The sequence below is a fragment of the Antechinus flavipes genome, chromosome 4 (genome assembly GCF_016432865.1).
Source record: "Antechinus flavipes isolate AdamAnt ecotype Samford, QLD, Australia chromosome 4, AdamAnt_v2, whole genome shotgun sequence".
Taxonomy (NCBI): domain Eukaryota; kingdom Metazoa; phylum Chordata; class Mammalia; order Dasyuromorphia; family Dasyuridae; genus Antechinus; species Antechinus flavipes.
In genome coordinates, this window is record NC_067401.1 from 449,295,823 (window position 1) to 449,323,572 (window position 27,750).

Consider the following 27,750-nt stretch of genomic DNA (forward strand, 5'->3'; position numbering starts at 1 on the left):
TTATCTCAGGCTTCCCCCATTTGGCTATTCCTAGAATTTTTACCTTTTTTCCTAGAACTTATACGGTATCTTAAGCCAGCTATATCATATTGTATAAATAGAATGCCTTGATGGAAACTGAATGAGGACTGTTTTCATTGTTATATGCGGAGAGCTGTTGACCAACCAATGCCCAGTTATCTAGAGAGATTTGCTCTTCCTCTAAGAACCAAGAGGAGGTGCATTTTAATGTACCCAGAAGTCTAGCTGCCTGTTCCCAAGTTACAAGTAGCCCTTGATCTTCTATCAGCTTAAGCAGGCTTTCTGTAGCACCACTCCTGGGTGGGGCTGGGGGATGGAGAATCTTTAGCTAGGATCTGTCCCATTTCAGCCAAAAAAAAAAAAAGGTTACTAATTTAGTCTTTAAGAAAATAAGTCCCCTGTTTGTCTTATACTCACCTAAGTTCCTGGTCACTGGAGACTTCTTCAGTCAAAGTAGGGTCCTTGGTTCCCACGCTTGGGTGCCAAATGTAATGATCATGTATTTAAAATCAGCCGGAGTCAGGAACTCAGGTTAAAGGAAAAATCTTCAATCTTTAATGAAGTGAAGAGGTGAATAAGGATTGCGATAGCAATATGGGCAAGAATGATTGCAATAGCAATATGGGCAGCTGCGACAGGAAGCCAGCTAACAGAGGGAGATCTGAGCTGAGAGGGCCCTTGCAATGGCAAAAGCAAACAGTCTCTCCTCCCCTTCCTTTTCCACTCCCCTGCCTCCACCCAGCAGAATCGTCATTTCCTATACAACATCAGGACTTGCACAAAGAGTGGGTGGGGGCCATTCTTTCTCCAAGCTTATATATTAATAGAGTATGGTCCAATTACTATTTAGCCTCATGTGCTTGGGACCTCAGTGCATCAACTCAAGCCTCAGCCCATTACGGCAGCTAGGTCAAGGTGAGAAACTTTTCTCTGCCAAGAGCCATTTGTGGCCTATGCAAAATGATTAACTTATAGTACGGACTCAAGCAGTGAGAGCTGGCTGTACCTAGCTTTCAGGTCATTCTCGCCTGCAGTTGCCTTGGTAAATGATTTTTCAGGCCTTATATGGGCCATGGACTGACCATTCTCCATCTCTGAGGCTGTTGATGTTATAAGGCACATGATGCAGTCTGGAGTCAGGAAGATCTGAGTTCAAATTCCAACACAGCTGCTTACTAGCTCCATGATTGTAGACAGATCATGTAAACTCTGTGCCTCAGTTTCCTCATTTGTAAAATGAGAATAATAGCATCTATGTCTCAGGGTTGTTGTGAGGCTTAAATAAGATTTGTGCAGTGCTTAGCATAATGCCTGGCATACAGTAGGTGATATATAAATGTTAATGAGATGATGATGTCAGGCACTATGGTGAGTCCTGAGCATACAAAGACAAAAATAAAAGTATTTTTCTTCAAGAAATTTGTATATTATCAGAGACCAGACCAAAAGGGTGAGACTGAAGGAAACAAAAAGGACTGACACCCTGGGGTTCTCCCTGGAGAGGGAGAAGGGCTTGGGAACTGAGCTGTGGTCCCAGCAGGAGGACGGCTGGAGGCGGGGAATCTTCAAAGTTGATTTCCAAGGAAGGCAGCATGATATAAGACTGGACGTCAGGATTTGGAGTCAAAGATCTGATTTCGAATCTCAGGGCTGCCACTTGCTGTGATCTTGATAAGCTGCTAACCTCTTTAGCTCAGGTCCACTTTTCTGATCTCTACAATGAGGTTGGCAAAGTCCTTTCCAGTTCAAAATACATCATCTGTCATTGTTGAGAGGTCCCTCAGTGAGAACTGGTAATTCCCAAGATGGTGATTTTGAGGCTTTGAGGATTTATCTGTATTTGGGGTACACAAATTTCCCTCTTTTTGCCTTTTGTAATGGCATGAACAATACATTTACAAAAATACTGGGGGTCCACAAAGGCTTTATTTTTTCCCTCAGGATTCTGGGTTGGGACTCTGAGCTCTTGAGTGGAGAAACAGCTCCCCAAGGTGGCAGAATTGTTTGTGCCAAATGACTCCCCATTTCAAAGGTTGCATCAGGTTTTAGGCTGGTGGGGTAATATTGTGGTATCCCATTTACAATCTCTTAAGACCCAGGTAAATTAACTTTTTCATTTACTTCTAGTAATTGTACTCTTATAGAATTCTTGAAAAAGATTTATTTCTTTTCAATCAATGAAAATGTGCCTTTTCTACCTTCTTCCCCATTTTTCCAACCACACCCAAAGGAAGAAAAAAATCCCAGTCACAGACACATATAGCTAAGCAAAGCAAAATTCCCCAATGGCCTTGTCCAAAAAGTGTTTTAATCTGTACCCTGAATCTATTCTCTCTCAGGAAGTGGGTAGCCTGTTTCATTACGAATCCTCAGGAACTGATTATAGTCGAGCCTTTCTTAACAGGAATGATGCAATGGAGAAATGTAGATAGCAGGAAGACAAATAACTCCTTTTAGTTATGTCCCCCCTTTTCTTCTAGATCGCTACTAGGTAGAGCCCAGTATTTTTAAAGGAATTAGTGGATGGCTTGAGTTTCAATAACTATGATTCAATCAACTTTTAAATCCCTCCTATGCTATGTGCTAGAGTTTAGCTAACATAGTCTCTGGAGAAAAAGCAAAGATTTGGATCACAAATTTAAAATCTCTTTGTGTGACAGGATCTATTATGTAGTCTCTATTGTTTGGTGTCATAACCTTCAAAGTTCCAACAAAGGTTTTAAAGTTTGCTCTTAAAAATGCTAATCTGAACAATATTGGTAGTTGAAATAAAATTTAGGAAAATATTTAGAGGTCTGAATTTCAAGCTAACTTTTGTTATTGAAAGTCATTGTCTATACCCACAGACTAAAAAGTTCAAGTGATCAAGTCTTCAAGCATGAAGATTGGGAAGATAAACATATGTAATGATACATCTGCCAACAGACATTTCTAATTTCCTTCTACTTGCCCTTCCCCATCAGGCTTCTGATTAAAATTAGCTACTTCCAAAATTACCACAATACATAAAATCAGAAATTATTACCCAGATCAAGTGAAGGCTTCCTTTAGCCTTGGATAATTCAATAGGGAGACAACCCACTAAACTAAGAGATTGGGCTTCATTTCATTGCTGCTGAGAGAGGATACATCTAATTAGCCAATCATCCCAATTATACAGGAAGTTCACCTGCTGACAAACAGCAATCTTGGGATCGCTTAGAATAAATTGTAGAAATAATTGGCTCTCCAATCAATATTAATCTCATCATGCTATACAGCTGCTGCTGTTTCTTCCAGATCAGATATGGTGCTATTTTCTACGATACCTAAACTGTTTGATGGCAAAATTTTTGTAGCTAAGTAGTATAATATTTTTCTATTATGGTCAATTAAGTAGAAATAAGTTGTCATCCTTTATGAATTATAAAACTCTTTGTTTTTTATCTTTTAGGGAATATACATGAATTGTTATAGAATTTCCTTTAAAATTGATTTTAGCTTTTCTTTCCTATTTTCCCAAAACTTCTATCTTTCAAAGCTCATTTCAAGGATGAAAGACCAGAACTCTTTGAGCTTTTCTTCTCAAAAATTTACAAAAGGAATCTTGAAATTTTGTTTAAATGAATTTAAGAATACACATTGTATTTTTTGATTTATGCATCTTGTAAAATTCTGGAAATTCATTTGCTCTGAAAACTGTAAAAGATAGCTTCATATAATTTTTAGAAAATAAGTTTAAAAGACTAAAATTGTACTTGAAGTTTCTCTGATTTACCAAGAATTGCATCCCCACTATGTACAGAGTCCTGTTCCAGGTTCCTGGTTCTAAACATGGGAATGAGCGCTGTTAAATAACCACATTTGTAAAATGACTCTGAAAGGAAAATAACGGTTTTGTTTGCATGTGGTAAATATTCCTAGGAAATCCTTAATTTTCCTCTTCCATATTGGAAAATTTCACACTAAAGTGGCAAGGGAGAATAACTTTATATGAAGTATCCTCATGTGTAAAATAACATATATAACATTCTATAAATAATAATAAAATTATATAAAATATCTAATATTTTAGATCTGACACTTTGGGAAAGAAAAATGTAGTTAATACATAGTATGAAGACTATATAGAGTATGAAGAAGTTTAGGAATAATTTTAGCTCCAACTGTTGGTTCTGTTTCAAGATTTGCCTGGAATTCTGAAATGCAGCTATTTGTAGTTCTTTCCATTTTTTCTTGCACCCAACAGTCAACATTTTAAACTATTTCTACTAATTTTCCTTTAAAGTCCCCACAATAAATGAGTGTCCTATAACATTCAAAAAGTTGTTATTTGTACTAAAAGATTTATTTTTCAGTATCCAGCAGGTGGCAGCAACTTCATTTTGTCAAATTACAAAAGCCACACAAGTGGTAGGTTGGCAAAAATTAGGATTTCTTTGTCCAGTTGTTGATGATCTTCTCGAAAGCATCCAGGGTACTGTCTTGCTGCAAATTAATAATATAATTGTTACAAAAATTTCTAACACTTATAATTTAACAAGTATTTATTATCCCACAGGAATAGGGGGACTGATAGGTTAAAAAAAAATGCTCCAGACATCGTTCCGTGTTATTTCAGGAACTTATTGCCTACTTCAATAACTAACAATGCACTAAGTGCTAGGCAAGAAATGGATTGATCATTCAAAGTACTTCAGTCTTCATGGAGGAGAAAGGGTTTGAGATAACTGTGAAGGAAGACAAAGTGCTCTAGGCTTTGTAGGATCAGCAGAAACTTAAAGCTGGTGATGTGTGTGATGTGTTTGAGCTACAAGCACCTCCAGAACAGAACAGCCCTCAAGGCCTGGAGCCAGCGCCAGCAGCCATCATCTTTCTGGGAAATAGCCAGCTCTGTCTTTTTGCTTGTTTGTGTATTCTCAGCATTTGGTTTTGCTTGTCTGTCTGTCTGTGTCTGTGTCTCTGTCCCCGCCTCTCTGACACCAAAGTAAATTCTGTGACTAATATAAACTTACTTTAATGAAGCAAAAACGTACATATTTCTCAAACTCTTTTTTGTACTTGCTACAGAATGCTGTAACAGGAATGGCTGATAATTTCTGAAGAAAATAAAACATAAAAATGTATAATAAACTATACAATGTTAACATTGGCTTAAGTTTAATACTCTTATTTTAGTAACTATTTACATTAGAAACAAATTGATTTTAGATAGTTAAAATAGTTTTTGTCTTATTTTTTCCAATTACATGTAAAAACATTTTTAAATTCGTTTTTATAATTTTTAATTTTCAAATTCTTTTCATCTCCTCCCCCCCTCACTGAGAAACAATTATATATATATGCTATACATATGCAATCATGCACAACATATTTCCATATTAATTACACTGTGAAAGAAAACAAATCTCTCCCTCCCCCTCAAAAAACAATACTTCAATCTACAGACTTTATCAGTTTTTCTCTGGATATGGATAGCATTTTTTTTTTCTCATAAGTCTTTTGGAATTGTTTTGGATCATTGTATTGCTGAGGATAACTAGGTCATTCACAGTCAATCATTGTACAATATTGCTGTTACTGTGTAAAATGTTCTCCTGGTTCTACTCACTTCACTTTGCATCAGTTCATGTAAGTCTTTCCAGATTTTTTTGAGTATCCTGCTCATTATTTCTTATTTTTTAAACTTTTCTGTTTATTTAAAAAAAAGCAGAATAGAAAAAAGAAAGATAGAAAAGGAAAACAAAACAAAACAAAACAGAACATTGTCATGTGCCCAGCAGAACATCAGAGAGGATTCAAAATATATAATAATAAATTTCCAGTTCAAGAAAGGATATATAATAGTAGAAGAAAATTATATTCATGAGTGTCCATCTTTTCTTTGCTTCCTTGTAGGTTATTATTTTGTTCCCCGCTGTATACTTTTTTACTTTATTCTTTTTTCCTTCTTTCATCCCTCCCACCTTTTCTCCAAGCAGGTTTTAGTTAAGCAGATATATATATTATATAAATAAATTTATATGTATACATATACATATATATACATTCATACCATCCATATACTCACACATACATGTTTATACACACACATACAAAGCTATATGCAGACATATCTATATATACTTACAAACATACACATATATAAACACGTATTTACCCATATGTAAATGTGCATCTAAAACAATATTTGTATGGCTGACATATAATGTAGATTTATTTCTTGATTGAATCTTTAAGTTTGATTTTTGTCTAATGATTACTAGCCATATTTTTCTTCTAATAAATTTTATTCCTGATCCTTGTTGTAGTGTTTGTATATATCTCTTCTTTCCTACAGCTATTAACTCTCCTACTTTAATTTAATTTAAATAATTTAATCCCACCACCTATGGACCCCCTCCCTTGCTGATATTAATATTAAACATATAATATACATTTCCATGTAAAAAACAATTTATCCAAGTTAAGTTCCTTGAAATTAATCTCTGATATTGTTTCTTATGTGTTAAATTTTCTATTGAGTATGGGTTTGGTTGAAAAAAAGTCCTGAAAATTTGCAAGCTTGTTGCATTATCCATTTTTTCCCCCAATTAATATTATGGATAATTTTGCTGGATATGATATTTCTGGCCTCAGACCTAGTTCTTTTGATTTCTGGTATATATGATTCCAGAACCTGTGGTCTTTTATAGTTACTCCTGGTAAGTCCTGTACAATTCTAAATGTAGCTCCAGCATATTTTTGTATTGTTTTTTTCTTGTTTCTTGTACATTTTCTCTTTCATCTGGGGGTTTTGAAATTTGGGTCTAATATTGCTCTAATATTGCTAGTGTTTTCTACAAAGTATCTCTCTGAGGGGGTAATTGGTGGATTTTCATGTTCTATCACTCCTGAACAATTTTCTTGGATTATTTCTTGCATTATGGTGTCAAAGTTACTTATTTTGGTTGTGACCTTCAATTAGCCCAATTATTCTTTTATATTTTCTCTTCTTGATCTGTTTTTCAAATCTGTTTTTTTTCCCCAAGTGTCACATTCTGTTCTATTTTTCATTCTTTATATTCTATTATTTCTTGGTCTCTTCCCATTGCCCAATTTTAATTTTCAAAGAGTTTTCTTTTTTAAGATTTGATATTTCCATTTTTAGTTGGTTAACTTTTTCATAATCTTGTTTTTCTTGGATGGTTTTTATTTTTAATTTTCTTAATTTTTCCTCGATGCCTCTCTCATTTGATTTTTAAATTCTTTTTTGAGCTCTATAAATTCTCTCTGGGCAAGGAGCAATTTAACATTACTCTTTTGGACAGAAGAAGCTTTTTTTTAAACTTCAATGTTCTCTTAAAATGGAAGTTTCTAGGTTACTTTCTTTGCCAGTTCATCATTATTATTATTAATGAGGACTGTTAATGTAAGCACCTCTAATTCTGAGGGGATATCTCTTGCTTCACTTCAACTCTCTCCTCTGACCGGGAACCCCAAACCAAGGGCTCCCCTCCTGCTCCACTGCCCTTGTACTCCTGGTGTGCTGATTCCTTCTTATCCAGGGCCTTCTCTCTGCAGCACAGCTGGGCCCTGTGTTCTCAGTCAGCACAGGGTCCCTCAGTCTGCCCCAACTCAGACAACAGCAGCCTTTCCTGGAGGTGAAAGTTTCTGTGGTTTCTGCTGAGGATCCAGCCACACTCAACTTGCCCAAGGATCCTGCTTAGTGTTTCTGTGGAGCTAGCCTGAAGGAGTTTGTGCTTCACACTGGCTAATTTCCAGCCATCAGTCTGTCTTCTGATCTTCTAGAGTTGAACAGAAAGGAGTCCTGTTCTTCCCCAAGTTGTTCTTGATTTTTCACCAGACTGGGTTCACCCTGAGGAACAAATTTGTTCTGTTTGTGGGAGAAATCTGGAGAGCTTGAAATTTACTGACCTATGCCACCATCTTCCTAGAATCCTCCCCTCATTATTTCTTATAACAAAAGTAATCCATCATAGTCACAGATCACAATTTGCTTAGTCATTCCTCAGTTGATGGACATCCCTTCAATATCCAGGTCTATGTCACTACACAAAGAGTTGCTACAAATATCATTGCAGAAATAGGTCCTTTTCCTACCCCAACCTCCTTAAAAAAATCTCTTTGGAATTTATATCTCGGAGTAACAATATCTAGTATTGTTTTAGGTCAAAGTCTATGTATGCGCTGTTTTATAGCCTTTTAGATATAACTCCAACTTGCTTTGCAGAATGGTTGAATCATTTCACAACTCTACCAACCAAGCAATAGTTGTAATTTTCCTACATTTCCTCACAATATTTTTCCTTTCCTTTTATTCAATATAGGTGTTTTGATTGGCATGTCTTTACTCAATAGTGATTGAAAATTTGTATATGACTATAGATAACTGATTTTCTTCTGAAAACTGCATGCTCATAACTTTTGATTTTATCAAATGGGAAATGACTTGTAGTCTTATAAATCTGATTCAGTTCTCTATATATTTGAGCAATGAGTCTTCTATCAGAGAAATTTACTGTAAAACTTTTTCTGACAGTTATTACTGTGTATTTCCCCCCATCCTATTTCTTCTCATTTGTTCTCTTTTTCCTCAATTTACCTTCAAAAGAGTTTAATTCTGGTGATCATCTCCTCCAATCCATCCTCCCTTTTATTTTCCTCTTACTTTGTCTTATCTCTTTCCCCTACTATTTCCCTAAAGGATAAGATAGATATACCCAAATGGGTCGTGTAGGTTATTCCCTCTTTGAGCCAATTCAGGAGAAATAAGGTTTAAGGATTGGCTACTATCTCTTCTCCCTCAACGTTCCCCTTCCCTGTAAAAGCTCTTTTAACATCTTTTTTATAAGATAATTTATCTCATTCCACTTTTCTCTTCCTCTTTCTCTCAATGGGATCCTCCTTCTCACTCCTTAATTTGATTTTTTTAGATAACACCCCTATCATAGTCAACTCAAACCTGTGTCTTCTATCAATGTCTACCCTCCTCCTTTCACTCTAATAATGATAAAATTCTTAGGAGAGTTACAAGTATTATCTCATGTAATTGAATTCCTTATGATTTATCTTTCCTGTTTACCTTTTTATGCTTCTCCTGAGTCATATTGGAAAGTCAGATTTTCTATTTAGCTTGGTCTTTTCATCAGCAATGTTTGAAAGTCCTCTATTTCATTAAATTTCATTAAATATATATTTGTCCACCAGATGGATTATTTGGAATCTTCAATTCAATCAATTTTCCAGTTCAGTTAATTTTTCAATAAGCTATTTCAGATTTTCTTCTATTTTTCATTCTTTTGGTTTTGTTTCTTGATATTTGATGGAGCTATTAGCTTTTACTTGCCCTATTCTAATTTTTAAGGGATTACTTTTTCAGTGAGTTTTTTGGTACCTTTTCCATTTGGCCAATTGTATTTTTCTTCAGTGGATTTTTAGGCATCATTTAGTATTTGAACTATTCTGTTTTATTAAGTATTTTTTTTGGTGTGTGTCTGTGCCTCTTTTGCCAAGTTGTTGACTCTTTTCATTATTTTCTTGCATCATTTTCATTTCTCTTCTCCATTTTCTTCTGTATTATTTGATTTAAAAAAATCTTTTTTGAACTCTTCAAGGAATTTTTTTGGGGGGCTTGAGACTAATTTATATTTTCTTTGAGGCTCTGGATATAGCAATTTTGACATTGTTATCTTCTAAGTTTGTTTCGATCTCCCTTGTTAAATAGTCATTTTCTATGGCCAGGTTCTCTTTGTTGTTTGCTCATTTTTTAAAGCCTGTTTCTTGATGTTTAACTTTATGTTAAAGTTGGGCTCTGCTCCCTGGGTCAAAGGAGCACTGTCCCAAGTTTCAGATTTTTTTGTGCTGCTGTTTTCAGGGCTAGTTTTGGGAGTGTATAAGTTTTCAGTTCTTCCCAAGGTAGAATGATCTAAGGATAGGTGTACTTACTTGCCTGGCCTGTGCTCTGGTCTTTCAGCAACCACAAGCACTCTTTTCTATCCTGTAACTATAATCAGGTCCTGTTCCACTTTGGCCACATACTCTACTGTGCTATGCTCTTCCTTGCCCTAGGGTTCTGACAGAGTTCTGCCCCCAGTGCCAACAAAGGGTCCCCTAGCACCCTTTCATTTCAAGGAAAACTTCTTCTGACCAGTTGTCTGACCCCCCCCCCTTAGCATCTGTGGGCTGGCAGCTTCATAATTCTGCTTCCCTCAAGACCTGCTACTAACTTGCTGGATGTGGCCTGTACTGGACTGTGCTCCATTTTCACCTCAGTGAGACAGACATTTCCTTTTATCTTTCTAAGCTGTCTTGAGATGGAAAATTGTTTTACTTCCATTCTACTACTCCAGAATTCATTTTGAGTCATTATTTAAGTTGTTTGAAGATGAATTTTAGAGTCCCTGCTTTTATTCCACCTAGTCATTAATTTTCAAGAGGTAGATTAAAAAAAACAACATCTTAAGCAATCAGCTGTGATGACATGATAATGAAACTTCAGTCATTATTTCCATAATGTTTTAGTAGCAACATAAACATTTCTTCCTTTACTTTTCTAAAATAATAGATTAAAGTTAATAACAAATTATTACCTTATTTTTAATCATCCATTTCACAAATCTATAGTCATAACATCCATCGTCCTTCATTTCAGAGAGGTCTATATCTAAAATGAAGGGGGGAAAGTTGATTAATAAATCTAATAGAAGTCATTCCTAAGCATGTGATTATTTTTAATAGCCACTGTATTCTTTTTTCCATGTAACCGAATATAGTTTGAAATTCTCTTAGTAGAGACCAAGAACTGCAGGGTAAAAGCCATTACACCATGGGAATTACTAGGAAACTTAGGAAGAGAATCAGAATTTAGAGATACATTTTTTAAAGTGCTCTAATATAAATATTTTTACTAATCAGGGAGTTCTATCAACTAGTCAAACTGATTCTGTGTCTAGACCAGTTGGAGCTTCTGGATGAGAATCTTTAACATTCAAGAAATTCCTTTTCATACATAATAGAAGTTTCATCTTATAAGTTTGTTCATTTGGAATAATTATATCACCAAATGTTCTATTCATGAATAGTCTTTGTTTTCTTAGAATGTTTAATCAGCTTTTTTTCACCTCTACAATCTCATGTGGTCTTGACTCCCTCGTTCCTAATATTCCCAGACATCTCAGTTCTTCAAGGTCTTTTTCAAGGCTCAAAGCTTGACCCAGATGTTTTCATGGGGTTCAATTTGAGTAGTACTCTTGGTTGCTTATTCTTGTCATCTACAATTTCTGTATTTCTTATACTCAGATGTTTTTGAATGACATTCATTAGTTTACTTTCATCAATAACATACAATTATTTATAAATTTATATTTATATTTATAATATACATTATAAAATAACATGAAAATATTCTCCACATTCATTAAACACTTTTTAAGTAGAGAAGAGTTAACTTTTAATTTATACTTGTTCCAGTGTTTCATTAAGGATTTATTTACATGTATTTCATTATGATCCTAGAAAAAAAAATTAAACATCTAACTTGTTTATATAAACATTTGTAAGTCATACAAACAATTTAGAGATGATATATAAAATTGCACAGACCAAAATTGTTAGGTATCTGTTATTAGGGTACTTCAGTCAACCAGTAGATAACTAAACATTGATTAACTACTGTGCCAGCATCTGTTCTAAGTCCTATGGATACAAAGAAAGGTAAAAAACAAAACAAACCAACAAAAACAAGCTCTTATAGAAGCTCACAGACTAATAATCAATAAATGATATAAGATAAATAGGAGATAAAGAGAAATTTTAAGAGGGGCTGGGAAGGGACTACTATAGAGGGAGAGACATTGAGTAGAGAGGGAGATAGAGAAGAAAAGAGAACCTAGCAGCCAGAGAATGATCTTGCACTTTAGGAAGATCTCTGGGATGGTGGAGCTGAGGAAGTTTTCCTGAGTTGAGAAAAGCTTATGTCAGATCAATTGGCAGTGAAGGGGTCTCAGGGAGAATCTTGTGAGGCACTGATGAAGACCCAACCAAAGAAACTGAAGGGTGGTCAGAGAGACAGGAGAATCAGGAGAGAGAGTGGAGAAACCTGGTGAGAAAAGGCAGTTAAGACAAGAGAGTTGAGAAAAGGCTATTGGATTTGGCAATTAAGAGATTATTGGTAACTTTAGCACTAGCAGTTTTGATTGAAGGAGGAGGGAGAGGAAAGGAATCGGAAGTGCCCATTACAGATGGCCTTCCATTTGGCAGATTTCTCTGTTCTCTGCCTGAAATTTCTTCTCTTTTAAAGCTCTTAGCATGTTCTGAATATTAGCACATTTACTTCACGTAAGCTTTGTACTTTTGCTTCTCCCAGTTTTCATAAAAGTAGGGTGGGCTATGTCAAGAGAACATTGAATTCATTGAGAAAATCCAGCCCAGCTACTGCAGCTCATCTTCACCATGATTGCTGTTTCCTTGGTGTTAAGACCAACATTATTTAGCTACAGTTACAATCCAGTTTTATGATCAGTTAACTCTTCTTATGGACTCCTAGACACAGTTTACTTTTTAGAACATCTGTTCAAGACTTAAATTCAGGACTATTCTGTTTTTTCCTCTTTTCTATAAAGAGACTTTTTATAACATATCTGCTAGCTTGATAAACATTACAGAATCACATGTGTTAACTAGAACTACTTATAATAAAGATTATTTTAAGATGGAATTGATATATGCACATTTTCTGAGAAAAACAAATCTTTACCAATCCCATAGGAAGATTGTTCTTTTCCATAGTTAGAATGTAGATAGAACTACACAAAAAAACAAAACAAAGCAAAACAAAGCAAAACAAAAAAACATCATTCCACACCTATATTTACATATGCCAAAAATTTTACAAAACTTTTACTTACTTAGCACTGAAACATCAGCTATGACAAAGTATCCCCCTTCAGGGATTATGGGATTCAGTCCAATTTTTTGGAGTAACTGGATTATCCGATCCCTTTTCCCTTCCAGCTCCCGGGGCAGAGAATAAAAGTAGCATTCTGGATCATTCAGTTGTTTTATTTCATACCAAAAAGCTCGAGCCAAAGCTTCCTGTTATTTTAAAGATTCAAAAACATGGAAAAATAGATGGTTTTTCCCCATTAATTATTGTAATGCAAATTTAATAAAAAGAGTCAGCATCATTCTTGATTAATAAGCCAATGATTACTTAACTAAGCAAATAAGAGAATTTTCTTTCTAGTGTTAGCTGAAGTTAATATTTTTTTCTCTTTTTTCAAGTTTATTAAAACTTTTTGTTTTCAAAACATACAAATAGAAACAGTTTGTTTTCAGCATTCACCCTTGCAAAATGTTGTGGTCCATTTTTTTTCTCCCTTCCTTCTTTCTCCCTCCCCTAGACAGCAAGTTGTCTAATATATGCTAAACACATCCAATTCCTTTATACTATTTCCACAATTATTATGCTGCAAAAGAAAATTCAGATCAAAAAGGAAAAAAATGAGAATGAAAACAAAATGCAAGCAAACAACAACAACAACAAAAATGAAACTACTATGTTGTAATTCACATTTGGTTCTCATAGTCCTCTTTCTGGATGCAGATGGCTCTCTTCATCCCATTGGACCTAGAACTGGCCTCAATAACTTTGTTGTTGAAAGAGTCATGTCAATTAGAGTTGATCATTGCATGATCTTGTTTCTGTGTACAATGTTGTCTTGGTTCTCACTACACTCAGCATCAGTTCATTTAAGTCTCTTCAAGCCTCTCTGAAAATCATCCTGCTGATCATTTTTTATAGAACAATAATATTCCATAATATTCATATACCATAACTTGTTCAGCCATTCCCTAACTAATGGACATCCATTCAGTTTCTAGTTCCTTGCCACTACAAAAAGAGCTGCCACAAACGTTTTTGCACATGTGGGTATTTTCCCTCTTTTTATGATCTTTTTAGGATACAGGCCCAGTAGAGACATGGCTGGATCAAAGAGTATGCTGATTTTGATAGCTTTTTAGACATAGTTCCACATTGCTTTTCAGAACAGTTGGATCAATTCACACCTCTACCAACAATGTATTAATGTCCCACTTTTCCCACATCCCTTCCAACATTTATTTTTTCCTGTCATCTTAGCCAATCTGAGGGATATATAATGGTTAAAGTTAATGTTTCTTTTTTATTGACATGTCTGTGGCTATTTATTATAGTTTATATATATGTATGTGTGTATATACATATATTATACATTATACACACACACACACATATATATATACATATATATAAATACACTTATTTATATACTTAACCTTGTAATTTTCTACCACACTCTTTTCCCTTTCCTTTTGAAACTACAAGAAGGGAAATAGAATGTTATCAAGGCTGTTCCTGGCTGAGGTTGACTTAATCTAATTGAGAATGACAAACTCTTCTTGTTCTTCTTTCCTTCTACCAGTGTTTCATGACCTGTCCTACACAGGGCAGGTAGAGTGGATGAATTTGGCTTGGATAAGTGAAAAGGATATAACCAAGGTGCTGGAGGCAAGTGTGGGAAAAAGGTGAAGATTCATTGCAGTTGGGCTATGGCAAAACTCCCGGTTGAGGTTAATATTTTCATAGATTTGGTCTTCTACAAATTGCTTTGCCTTGTTAATGGACTTAATAGGTTCATAATGTCCGCAAGTGTCTAACTCTGCTTATTACAGAGGTTATGGATGTGAAGTTATATTCCCAATCTTGATGCTGTTATAATAAGTAATATGAATACATTTCAAAATGTCATTGAATTCATAGGATCTTTGGTTATTTCATGTTTTATCAGTACAAATACTATTGGGATGGGGGTGGGGTGGGTTGAACAGGAAAGCAGCAATTGGTACTAATAAACCTGACCCAGATATTAGCCTCTTTCTTCCTCTGAAGCTACCTATAGGCATCCTAGAAAAATCGAAACCAGTCCAGATTCCTAGGCTGGTTTTTTTGTTTGTTTGTTTGTTTGTTTGTTTGTTTTGGCTGTTGTTTTTTAAAAATGGTTCTCATTCTATGGAAATAATTATGTGGCAAGGACAGAGTTCTCAGAAATTAGATCAGGACTTTGGAAAAACAGTATTATCTCTGAGAAGTATTTCACAGGATCCTAAGTAAGCACTTAAAAAGATCTTTGAGCAGGGCATCCTACCATCTAGAGATTTGACTGCTTGGCTAGTATGAACATTCAAAAAGATGGAGAGCAAGGAAGAATATATTGGGCCACTGGAGAAGCAGACAGATTTCATGTCCATGCAATAAGTAGGAAGAGGTAATCAATCAGAGTATGATCCCTCTAAGGGGAAAGCAGTACCAATTGCCAAATTTTACCCTTATGATGTGAATTCCTTTATCACTCCTTCAGTGAATCTGTAATAAGGACTATAAGAAGGGGCCCTAAGACCAGACAAGTAGAGACCAACTAGAGACCTCAGTTTCCCAAGATGCAACTATAAAGGGGTCACTAGGTCTGGAGTTTCCAATGGAGGTAACCTTAGTCTCCTAGTGTTAAGAGAAAACAAGTAACTTATGGGAGAAAAGGCCCCCTAGTGGTGGCCCAATGCTGAGAACGGGTGTCTTCTGCAGAATCTCCGACTCCCTTCCAGGCCCAGCTCATGTGTTTCCTCCTATAGGGAGCCTTCCTGACCCCATTAGTCATTGCTTCCTCTCTTACCTTTCTTAAATTATGATAACTTTGCTTATCTGTACACATAGTGTATCTCTCAGGAGAGTAAGTTCCTTGAGAGCAAGGATTATTTTTTTTTTTTATTTTGTTTTTATATCTCTGGCCCCTAGTAGAATACATAGTATACTAAGGGTACTTAATACTTGTTAAATTAGATAAGATCATTAACACAATTCTTGTGAGATCTATAGGCTATGTGGAGAGAAGTGGGTCAGACAATAATAAAATATGTAGATCTGGACATGGCTCAGCAGAGAGCATTTGTCTCGTCCTTGCTTGGAGAAGGGTATACTCGACTCGGGGAACCAACATGCACATGGATAAGTCACACATATAAAGATGGATACAACATAACCATACATTTCATTGTTAACAATAGTTTTTTTTCTTTTTGAAATTGCCCTATGATTTTACTGGCAGAGGGAACTTCTGATGAGGGAGCGCTCTCCCATTCTGACTAGAATTTGCCTTCCAACTTACAGAAAATTGCTCTGAGTTCCATGGCCAGTTGTAGCCCAATCAGATTCAAACCCAGGTTTTCCTGGTTCCAAAGACGGCTCTTTGTCCACTAAGAAAGAATAGCTTTAGTACAGAATGTCACAAAACATGTAGAAAGTAAGTAGAAAAATATTTTAAGGGAATGCTAACAACTGGAAGTGGGGAGAGCAGTAATCAGTAAATCAATAAGATCTATTCAGTGCTCATCATATGTCAGGTGCTAAGCTAAATGCTGGTGATACAAATAAGAAAGAGACAATTCTTGCCTTCCAAGAGCTTACATTCTAACAGGGGAAGGCAATGCACAAAAGGAAACCGAAAAGAAGGGTACTTAGTGTGGGAGGAGCATGATAACACTGGAGTAGAATCCAAGTGAATAGCTAGTGGCGAGTGAAGAGATGGGAATCACGGGTGGAGCTCTTTGCTCTGCTCTACAATGCACCAGAAAGGCTGGAGAAATGGAGGGGACTAACAAAGGTGACAGCACCAAAGCTGAAGCAATCTCCATGATGCTGAGTTTCCTGTTAATTTCCTGGAGAGGCTGATGAAGATGATGTTGGACACAAAGACAAAAGTGACTTGCCTCTGACATATCCTCGTAGAAGACACAAATGGACCTCATGTAAAAAGTGGCAGCTGACTCAAGGAATTTTACAAGATTGGCAAGGAAGACACATTGTGTTAAGCACAGAGGTGGGAGATGGGCACTGTACATGAGGAATGGCAAAAAGGATAGGTTTACTAGCAATGTAGAAAGCATTTGGGACAGCGATATGAATTCTGGAGAGACAGGCTGGGGTCAGACTATGAAACACTTGAAATACCAAAGAAAAGAGTTTGCATTTTATCCTGAAGTGATTGGGAGACACTGGAGATTCTCGAGCAAAGGTAGTGATAGTATGCATCGTGAGCATTTCAGAATTTCCGACTGGAATCTAGGATAAGAGTCTGGGAGAGCTAGCTAAGTGGAAAGAAGGGGAAAGATGTCAGAAAGGTAGACCTGGCAACTGATCAGAGAGAAAAAGTGAAAGAGAGGAAGGAGTGAAGGATGACTTAAAATTGCAGATCTGAGGGACTGGAAAAATGGTGGAACCTTCCACCTGCTCTAAGAGTCAGAGTTTTAAGACACTTGGCCAGGGCAACTTGCCCAGGCAGCCCAGGCAACCCAGTCAATGTTGTGTCAGAAGTGGGGATTTGAACTCAAGTTTTCCTGACTCTGAGGCTAGTTCTTTATTTCCATGCCAAGCTATCTCTAGGGTGGAATCTGTAATGAGAAAAATTTGGATGTGATATCTAGAAAAACAATAATCAGAGCTTTCTTAAAGTGGAATGAGCTAATAAGGGAAGTATCAACTCTCTTGTAGCACACTTTCAAACAAAGAAGTAATAGCTATTTGTTAGGAAGTTATAATACCAGAGAGGAATTTTTTATTGTTGTTGTTTATCTTATGGGTTGGACTACATGGGCTTTTGGGTTCTTTCTAATTCTGAAATTTTGAGATTTGAGGTTTTACTCAATATGCCTTGGTTGTATATATTGAATATTACTGGTTTTGAAATAAAAATCATTGTCTTTTAAAAAAATATTAGATTATGTACTTAATATCATCTAAATATGCCTAAGTATAAGTAGTCTAATTTTTTAAAGTTCAACTCACAATATGGTTTCTTTATATTCATTCTGGGGGAACTAATTGGAGGGGACATTTTTCCTAGAAGCAGCTTTTGAATTCTAAACATAGAACTTTTACTTCTAATTTTCCTTTTGTTAGTTTCTATCTGGATTGCTGCAATGATTTGGGATATTGATTCTCTTTTACCTAGTTTCTATGTTCTTTGAATTTGAAAAGGATGCCATCTATTATATAAAATTATTGGTAAATCTTAAAAGTACTGCATAAAGGGCAACTATTATTATTTTTGTTCTTATTGTTTTCATTGAGGTTATCAATAAAAAAGGTTGTTTAAAAAGAATCCAGTGTTATTGTAATTAATAGACCTTAGGAAAATATTTTAAATCCTTATTGAAAAATCTGTATTTAAAAATAGATTGTTCTATTCAAGAGTTTTTAATGGTGGGTTTTTGCTTCTTAGAAAGAAATACTTTTTTTTTTCAATAAAAATATAATTCACAAAATATCTAACAGCCAAAAGCTAATACTTTATCTATAGAAACATTTGCTTAGAAAAGTCACTTTTTTATATATAAAACATCTAGGATTGATAATGAAAACACTCACTGAAATTAGTAATTTTCTCTAAATTGTCCAAAATGTTAGGAGTTGGACTTAAGGTGGGGTGAAGCTTATTTCTAGGCATGGAGGCAAAAACTTAACTATTTAAAATATACATCAAGTGCTAACTTCAAACAAAAAAACTCATAAATTTCCAGGTACCACTTGCACTTACCTGTAAAGGAGTTGCACAAGTATAAATGACATTTTGTTGGACAATCTGCATTTGTCTTATGAGATTCTTAGGACCAATAGACCAACCAAGCTAAGACAGGAAACAGCAAGAGCAAATATAAACAATCTAATTATAATACCAAATTTAAGAGAGTAGAAAATTTTAAAGTTGTATGTAGTTTACAAATTTACAAACATATTGTGAAGGCATAAATATGGGAATTGGGACTCATTTTTATCACTTTCTTTCAAAATAAAAATCTATCATTAATTTCATTGACCTTAATATAAACTTTGGGCCAAGAAGACTGTCTGAACAGGAGGATGAAGTCCCAATTCCCATATATCTGCTCTTGCAAAATCCTTAAGTTCTATTAGTGCAATAGAAATTACAATTAAGTGACCTTTTAAATCCCTGATCTTCTATCACAGACAACAGAAAGAAGGACCCAACAGCAAAGCTAGTATCAGAGTATGGTAGCCTTGAAGGGCAACTAAAGATGGTTCAGGGACATGTGGATGGAAAAGGGCATTCACTACGGTCAGATACAAGAGGTACTAGATTAATAAACACTGAAACAGAGATGAGACTATCTGTTGTTCAAAGACAGCCTAGCTCAGCCCCAGGGCAATTAAGTCATGAATTCTTTGAAATAAAATAACCCTCAGCTTTGTTGTAAGTCCCCTTCTATTTCCACTACGATAGTGATTGAGTAGTGGAAAAAGGACTAAGGATATCATTAATATCAGTTTTTTAGCCATATATAAACATTAATTTGATAGCTGATGACCGAAAAGTAAGGTCCTTGGCCAACATCAGTGAGATAGAAATGAACCATACTGATATTGATGTTATTGCTATAAATGGAAGTTGCAGCTAAAAGGAAGGCTGGCACTTGTTTATTCTTGAAGAGGTAAATAAAGAAGTTAGCAGAATAAGCTTTAATCTGTGCCTAAATTCAATAAGAAATGAGACAAGCCACTTAGTCATCTCTCCTTAAAGCTCATAGAAAACATAAAAGAAAAGAGATGGGAAGATAATTGCAGATTAGGAGTTAAAATCTGTTGGAAAAAATAAGTAGAGAAATTCTATGAAGAATTAAATAATCGAGATTTAGTGACACCAAAGCAAAGGTGGCCATAAGAAAAAGATGAAAAATCAGATATACAAATACAAGCTCCAATATGACTTGTTAAAATAAATTAATAATGCCAAAAATGGAATGAGATAAAGGAAAAAACACCATTATGTTTTATTATAGTTTTCTATAGAACTATAATGGGGGATAGCGAGGTGACACAGGAGATAAGAGTGCTTGGCCTAAATACAGGAAGACACTCACCTTCCTGAGTTCAAATCTGGCCTCAGACACTTATTAGCTGTGTGATCCTGGACAAATCACTTAATCCTGTCTGCCTCAGTTTCCTCATCTGTAAAATGCACTAGAGAAGAAAATGACAAACTACTCCAGTGTCTTTGCTAAGAAAACCCCAAATGAAGTTACAAAGAATCAGACATGATTGAAAATGACTGAAAAAAAAGATAGAAGTTTAATTTGTATAAAGTTGTCATTACAATTTAGAGACCCCAAAAGAGCTCAGATTATTTCAAATATTTGAATTACTATTTCAAACTGCTAGCAAGTATTTAACCTTTTTCCAAGCATGCAAATGTGGTAGCCAAGGTCAGCAATCATTCAATTATAAACACCTTTGCAAAATTTTTTTATGGAGGATCATCATGTAAATGATAGGTATTGCTGTTTCATAAAATAGCAAAGAGCTTTATTGCATTTATGCAGTCCTGGGTTGCACTTCCAGGGTAGAGAGGAGAGCTTGGATCAGTCACAAGGGAGCAGAGACTTGGGCCCTTATGTCAAGGCAAAGAGAACTAGTGGAACTAGGGGGATAGCTTGCAGTTTCATGGTAGCAGGGACCTTTACCAGGAGAGCAATGAATATATCTCTCCCCAAATCACACCACCAAAATTTTGCAGAACCCCAGCCTTCCAACCACCTTGCCAAAAAAGCTCTGAAAACAGCAGTGTAAAATTTTTATGAAGCTTGGAGCAGTGCCTCTCTATCCCCTAGGTGAGCAGAATCCAACTTTAACAAAATTAAAAGTAAAAAAAAAATTATTAGGTGTAAAAATTAGCAAACAACAAAAAAGTCTATGGTGGCAAAGAAGGCAAAACATAAACTCAGAAGAAGACAATGTAAAAAAAAAAAAAAAAAAAACTACAACCCTCCCCCCTCCTCCAAACAAGAATTCCTGGAAAAGTTAAAGAAAGATAAGAGTTAGGAAAGAATTAAGAAACAAAAATGATGCAAAAAAATATGAAAAGATAATTAACAACTTAGTTTTTTTTTAAATCTCGCAAAAAAAAAAAAACCCTAAAGATAATAACACCTTCAAAAATAGAATTGTCTTAATGGTAAACAAAGCACAAAAATACACTGAAGAATCCCTTAAAAACATAATTGGACAAATGGGAAAAGAGGTACAAAAGCTCAATAAAGAAAATAATTCCTTTTAAAAAATTCCAACAATAGTTTTTTTCAAAATACATGCAGAGAGAGTTTTTAACATTCATCCTTGCAAAACCTCATATTCCAATTTTTTCCCTCCCTTCCTACCTTTCTCCCTTCCCCTAGACAGAAAGCAATCCAATATAAGTTTAAAATGTGCAATTCCTCTAAATATATTTCCATGTCTCTCCTGCAGTATAAGAAAAATCAGACCAAAAGGGGAAAAAGTAGCATGAGAAAGAAAAACAATAACAACAAAAAAAAGGTGAAAATAGGTAAAAATATTATGCTTTTATTTACATTGTTTCCATAGTTCTCTCTGGATTTGGTTGGCTCTTTTCATCACAAATCTATTGGAATTGCCTTCAATCACCTGATTGTTGAAAAGAGTCAGGTCCATCACAGTTGATCATCACATAATCTTATTGTTGCTGTGTACAATGTTCTCTTGGTTCTACTCACTTCACTTAGCATTGATTCATGTTAAGTTTTTCCAGTTTTGTTTTGTTTTGTTTTGTTTTTTGAAATCAGCCTGCTCATCATTTTTCACAGAATAATAATAATACATTACATTCATATGACATTTTATCCACTCAATTATCAGGTCCTTGCCTCTACAAAAAAAGACTATTATGTACATTTTTGCTCAAGTGAATTGTTTTCCCTTTTTAATAATCTCTTTGGGCTACAGACTCAGTAGGGACACTGCCAGATCAAAGGGTATGCAGAGTTTAATAACTCTTTGGGCATAGTTCCAAATTGCTCCCCAGAATGGTTAGATCAGTTCACAACTCTACCAACATGTTAGTGTCCTAGTTTTCTCACATCCCCTCCAACATTTATTATCTTTTCCTGTCATCTTAGGCAATCTGAGAGGTGTGAAGTGGTACCTCAGAGTTGTCTATCTTATTATTCTAATCAATAATGATTTAAATAATTTTAATATGACTAGAAATTATTTTAATTTGTCTGAAAATTCTTCATATTCTTTGATCATTTATCAACTGGGGAATTGGTTGTATTCTTATAAATTTTGATCAATTGTCTTTATATTTTGTAACTGTCTATCAGAAACGCTGGATGTAAAATTTCCCCCAAGTTTTCTGTTTCTAATGTTGGCTGCATTGGTTTTGTTTGTACAAAATCTTTTAAAATTTAATATAATCAAAATGATCCATTTTCATTTCATAATGTTCTTTAGTTCTTCTTTGGCCATAACTTCTTCCCTTCTCCTCAGATCTGAGAGGTAGACTATCCCTCATTCTCCTAACTTGCTTGCAATATCACTATGTCTTAATCATGAATTCATTTTGATCTTCTTTTGGTATAGAGTGTAAGATGTTGGTCAATGGCTAGTTTCTGCCACACTATTTTCCAATTTTCCCAGTAATTTTTGTCAAATGGTGAGTTCTGATCCCAGAATCTGGAGTCTTTGAGTTTAACAAACACTTGATTACTTTAGGCATTGACTACTGTGTCTTGTGAACCTAACTTATTCCACTGGTTCACTATTCTATTTCTTAGCCATTATTAAATGGTTTTGATTACCAATGCTTTATAATATAGTTTTAGGTCTTGTACAGCTAGGTCATCCTCCTTTGCATTTTCCCCTCATTAATTTCCTTGAAATTCTTGAACTTTTGTTCTTCCAGATGAATTTTGTTACTATTTTTCTAGCTCCATAAAGTAATTTCTTGGCAGTTTGATTGTTATGTCACTGCATAAGTAAATTAGTTTAAGTAGAATTGTTGTTTTTATTATATTAGCTTGGCTTGTTCAAGAGTACTTGATATTCTTCCAATTGTTTAGATATAGCTTTATTTGTGTGAAAAAGTGTTTTGTAATTATGTTCATATAGATCCTGGCTTTGTCTTGGTAGGAAAACATTTGAATATTTTAAATTATCTACAGTTATTTTAAATTGGATTTTTCTTTCTACCTCTTGCTATTGGACTTTGTTGGTAACATGTAAAAATGCTGATGTGGTTTATGTGAGTTTATTTTAAATCCTGCAACTTTACTGAAGTCTTCAATTGTTTCTAGTAGTTTTCAGTTGATTCTCTAGGATTCCTTGAGTATATTATATCATCTGCAAAGAGGGCTAGTTTTGTTTCCTCATTACCCTCTCTAATTCCTCCCATTTTTTTCTTTTTTTATTGCTAAAGCTAACATTTCTAGTATACTATTGAATAGTAGTGGTGATAGTTGGCAACCTTGGTTTACCCTTTATTTTATGGGGAACTCTTTTATTTTATCTGCATCACATATAATTCTTGCTAATAGTTTTAGATAGATGCTACTTATCATTTTAAGGAAAACTCCATTTATTCCTATACTCTCAAATATTTTTAATAGGAATGAGTATTGTATTAAATGTTTTTTTCTGCATCTATTGATATAATCATATGATTTCTATTAGTTTGGTTATTTATATAATCAATTATGCTAATATAAGTCCTATTTGGTCATGGTGCATTATCCTGCTAATAAGTTGTTGTGATCTCTTTGCTAATATTTTATTTAAGATTTTTGCATCAATATTCATTAGGAAAATTGGTCTATATTTCTTTCTCTGTTTTGTTCTCTCCTGGTTTAAGTTATCAGCACCATATTTGTGTCATAAAATTAATTTGGTAGGACTCCTCCTTTCCCTATTTTTCTAAGTAGTTTACATAGTATTGAAATTAATTCTTCTTTAAATGTATGGTAGAATTCACTTATAAATCCATCTGTCCCTGCAGATTTTTTTCTTAGGGGGTTCATTAAGAGATTGTTCATTTTTTTTTTCCTAAAATGGGCCTATTTAAGTAATTTATTTGTTCATCTCTTAAGCTGGGGAATTCATCAATTTCACTTAGATTATTACATTTATTGGCATATAATCAAGCAAAATAGCTCTTATTTATTGCTTTAATTTCTTTTTCATTGGTAATAAGTTCACCTTTTTCATTTTTTTATATTGGTAACTTTTTCCTTTTTTTAAATCAAATTAAACAAAGGTTTATCTATTTTATTGCTTTTTTTTCATAAAAGCAACTAAAGTTTTCTTTATTAGTTCAATAGTTTTCTTTCAATTTTATTAACCTCTCCTTTGATTTTCAGAATTGCTAATTTGGCATTAAATTGGAAGTTTTTGTTTTTTTTCCTAGTTTTTTAAGTTGCATGCCTAATTTATTGACCTTTTCTTTTTTTATTCATAGAAGCATCTAGAGATATAAAATTTCCCTAAGAATACTTTGATTGCGTCCCTTAAGTTTTGGCATATTGTCTCATTCTTGTTATTTTCTTAGATATAATTATTGGTTCTATGATTTTAGGATTAGATTTATTTAGTTTCCAATTAATTTTTGGTCGATTTTTCATGGTCCTTTATTACATGTAATTTTTATTAAAGTATACATGTACTATTTCTGCCTTTTTGGATTTGATTTTTAAGGTTTTATGCTTTAATACATAGTCAATTTTTATGTAGAGGCCTTATGCTGCTGAGAAGAGGGATATTCTTTTCTATCCTCATTCAATTATCTCCCAAGATCTATCAATGCCTGATGACTCTTCTGAAATTCTGTTCACCTTCTTAACTTCTGTCTTATTTATTTTCTGGTTATATTTATCTAGTTCTGGTAGATGAAGGTTGAGATTCGCCCAGTGGTATAGTTTTGTTGTCTATTTTTTTAACTAACTTTTTCTCTAGGAATTTGGATGCTATATCACTTGATGCATATGTGTTTAGTATTGATATTATTTCACTATCTATGGTACCCTTTAATAAGATGTAATTTCCTTCCCCATCTCTTTTAATTACATCTATTTTTGCTTTTGCTTGATCTGAGATCATGATTGCTATCCCTGCCTTTTTTTACTTCAGCTGAAGCTTAACAGGTTCTGCTTCAGCCTTTTATTTTTACTCTGTATGTATCTCTCTTCTTCAAATCTCATTTTTGTAAATAACATATTGTAGGATTCTGGCTTTTAATCTACTCTGGCATTCATTCTTGATTAGAGAAATTCAAATTAGAGCAACTCTAGGGTGCCACCTCACACCTATCAGATAGACTAATGAACTGCTTACTGATAGGAGTACAGAACTTGTTGAACTATTCTGGAGAAAAATTTGGAGCTATGCTCAACATGCTGAAGAACCATGTATGGACTTTGATCTAATAATATAATTACTGGGTCTGTATCCTAAAGAGATCAGAAAAAGGGAAATAGGTGTATATGTACAAAAGTTTTTATAGCAGCTCTTTTTGTGATGGCAAAGAATTGGGATAAAAGGATGCTCATTAATTGGTGAATGCCTGAAACAGTTATGGAATATAATAGTGAAAGAGTACTATAGTTCTATGACAAATGATGAGGGGAGTAGTTTCAGAAATCATGGCAAGACCTATATAAACTCATGTAAAATGAAGTGAGAACTGGGAGATCATTCTAAGTAGTAATAGCAAGGTTGTAATGGTCAACTATGAAAGACTGGGCTACTCTGGTCAATTCAAATGTTCTATGACAGTTCTGAAAGACTCATAATGAAAAAATGCTATCCACTTCTAGAGAGAAAACTGGTTAATTCTGAGTGCAAATTGAAATATAATTTTATTTTCTTTATTTTTCTTGCTTTAAAAATATGGCTAATATGGGAATATGTACTGCCTTTATTTACATGTATAAATATGAGATATTTCTTGCTTTCTCTGTGAGTAGAAGTATGGGGAGGGTGGATGGGAAGAAATTTGGAGCTCAAAATTTAAAAAGAAAAGAATGTCAAATACATAAATAATGAAATTTTAAAAATCTGGATTTGATGCAACACAATTTTAAAGGAATTCAGGGAATTGTTTTCAAGATATTGGAAGAAAAAAATGATACAAATAATCAGGAAAAATCATGGACTGTTGTTATTTTCTCCCCCCAAAGAAATCAATATCTACTAACCCATATATTTACTTTCTCTTTTCTGTTAAATCTTTATGATAACAATTGACATATGTCACAGGTCTTCTTCTTATTATTATTATTTTGCAGAGGCAATTAGGTTTAAGTGACTTGCCCAGGGTTACACAGCTAGGAATTATTAAATGTCTCAGACCAGATTTGAACTCAGGTCCTCCTGACTTCAGGGCTGGTGTTCTATCTACTGTGCCACCTAACTGCCCTCAAAGAATTATTTTTGATGAAAGGTGAAGAGAACAAAAGTACATCTTGACAATTATACAACTGACTGAAATAAGATCCTGCTGTGTTTACTGTTTGTGGATTATGGAAATTGACTTGGTAAAAAGTAAAGTGTCACTGTCCTATAGGATATTTTTGGCAGAATCACAGTGGGAAGAGATTCTCTATGGTAAGATGGTACAGTCCTCCACATGTCCTTATTTATAGATGACACTGTGTTATTGATGGCAACAGTCCCAAAATGTTACTGAGTGTGGATGTCATTTCTACTTATTTCCTCTAATCAGAGGCAGGCAAATCTGCCTGGTAAGCTAGGTTCTGATAAGATTGTTGTTCATCTCTGAAAATTTTTGAAGAGGGCCAATGACATCATAGGATAACGTGTTGGGTGTCATTGGATTTAGGTGAAGTAGTCATCATCCTTTGAGATAAGAATTACTATAATAAAATTAGCCTTTTTTTCTTTTCACAATTATGAAATCTTCAGAATATATATACTCTGTCCATTTTATTTTAAATCACCCAATTCTTTTCATTATCTAAAAACATAGTGAAAATTGATAATAGGTCACAACAAGTATTGCATTTTAGAGCTGGAAAGGGAATTAAGACTTTTTTTTTCTTTCCTGAGGCAATTGGGGTTATATGACTTACCCAGGGTCACACAGCTAGGAAGTATTAAGTGTCTAAAATTGGATTTGAACTCAGGTCCTCCTGATTTCAGGGCCAGTGGTCTATCCAGTGCGCCACCTAGCTCCCCCTAAAAACGCCTAATTTTTTGAGATGAAAAAACTGAAGCATAGAAAGATTGTCACCTAACTAGCATTATCAATAGCAGATACAGGACTATGGCATGCTTTCTCTAGAACAAAAATCAACTTGTCCAAGTTTAGGAGAGTTAAAAAAAATTGTGTATATATTCTAGTAAAGTCTTCAAATTAAACACAGAAATTTAAACACACAGAAAGTGAAAATTCATGTCTGTTTTCATCTACAAAATTCTATAATACATTTTACCTTCCAGCCAGTTACACTGAATGTCTTTCCAGCACTTCCTATTGTTATTGTTCTTTCCCACATACCTGGCAAAGTAGCTGTATGGGAAAAAAAATTAAGTTGTTTATCTCTAATGAATTTACCTTCTCTATATTCTGACACTAAATCATAGCATTTTAACTAAAAGTTATTTTGGATTACACAACTAAAGCAAAATATTGACTAAAATATTATACTGTTTAAGATACCAAAACTCTATACTAGCATAGTATAGTTTTGTCTTTGATATAATTTTTTCTCAAGTGATAATATACAGGATATTTTGAAAGACCATCATGTTGAAGTAGCATTGGACTTTTTGGAAGCGACCTCAGACACTATCAGATTCTATCAATATCTGAAAAAGTAGTCTCCATTCCAGTT

The 27,750-nt window shown here is 34.4% G+C and overlaps 1 protein-coding gene across 10 annotated transcripts in view; it reads right to left on the bottom strand.

Moving 5' to 3' along the window:
* Positions 1-4,326: 4,326 nt before the first annotated feature.
* Positions 4,327-27,750, bottom strand: part of KYAT3 (kynurenine aminotransferase 3) — a 55,246-nt gene continuing 31,822 nt past the window's right edge. For 7 of the 10 annotated variants that reach the window (XM_051999342.1, XM_051999345.1, XM_051999341.1 and 4 more), the window contains 6 exons: positions 27,349-27,425; positions 18,630-18,719; positions 12,909-13,095; positions 10,593-10,666; positions 5,016-5,099; positions 4,327-4,488 (listed from right to left, as the gene is read on the bottom strand). In XM_051999342.1, coding sequence (XP_051855302.1) covers positions 4,429-4,488; positions 5,016-5,099; positions 10,593-10,666; positions 12,909-13,095; positions 18,630-18,719; positions 27,349-27,425 — 572 coding nt within the window. In that variant the 3' untranslated portion in view covers positions 4,327-4,428. Of the gene's footprint in view, positions 4,489-5,015; positions 5,100-5,611; positions 5,692-10,592; positions 10,667-11,683; positions 12,101-12,908; positions 13,096-18,629; positions 18,720-27,348; positions 27,426-27,750 lie in introns of those variants that run through there. The other 3 variants (XR_007953890.1, XM_051999343.1, XM_051999344.1) reach the window with 3 other exon arrangements.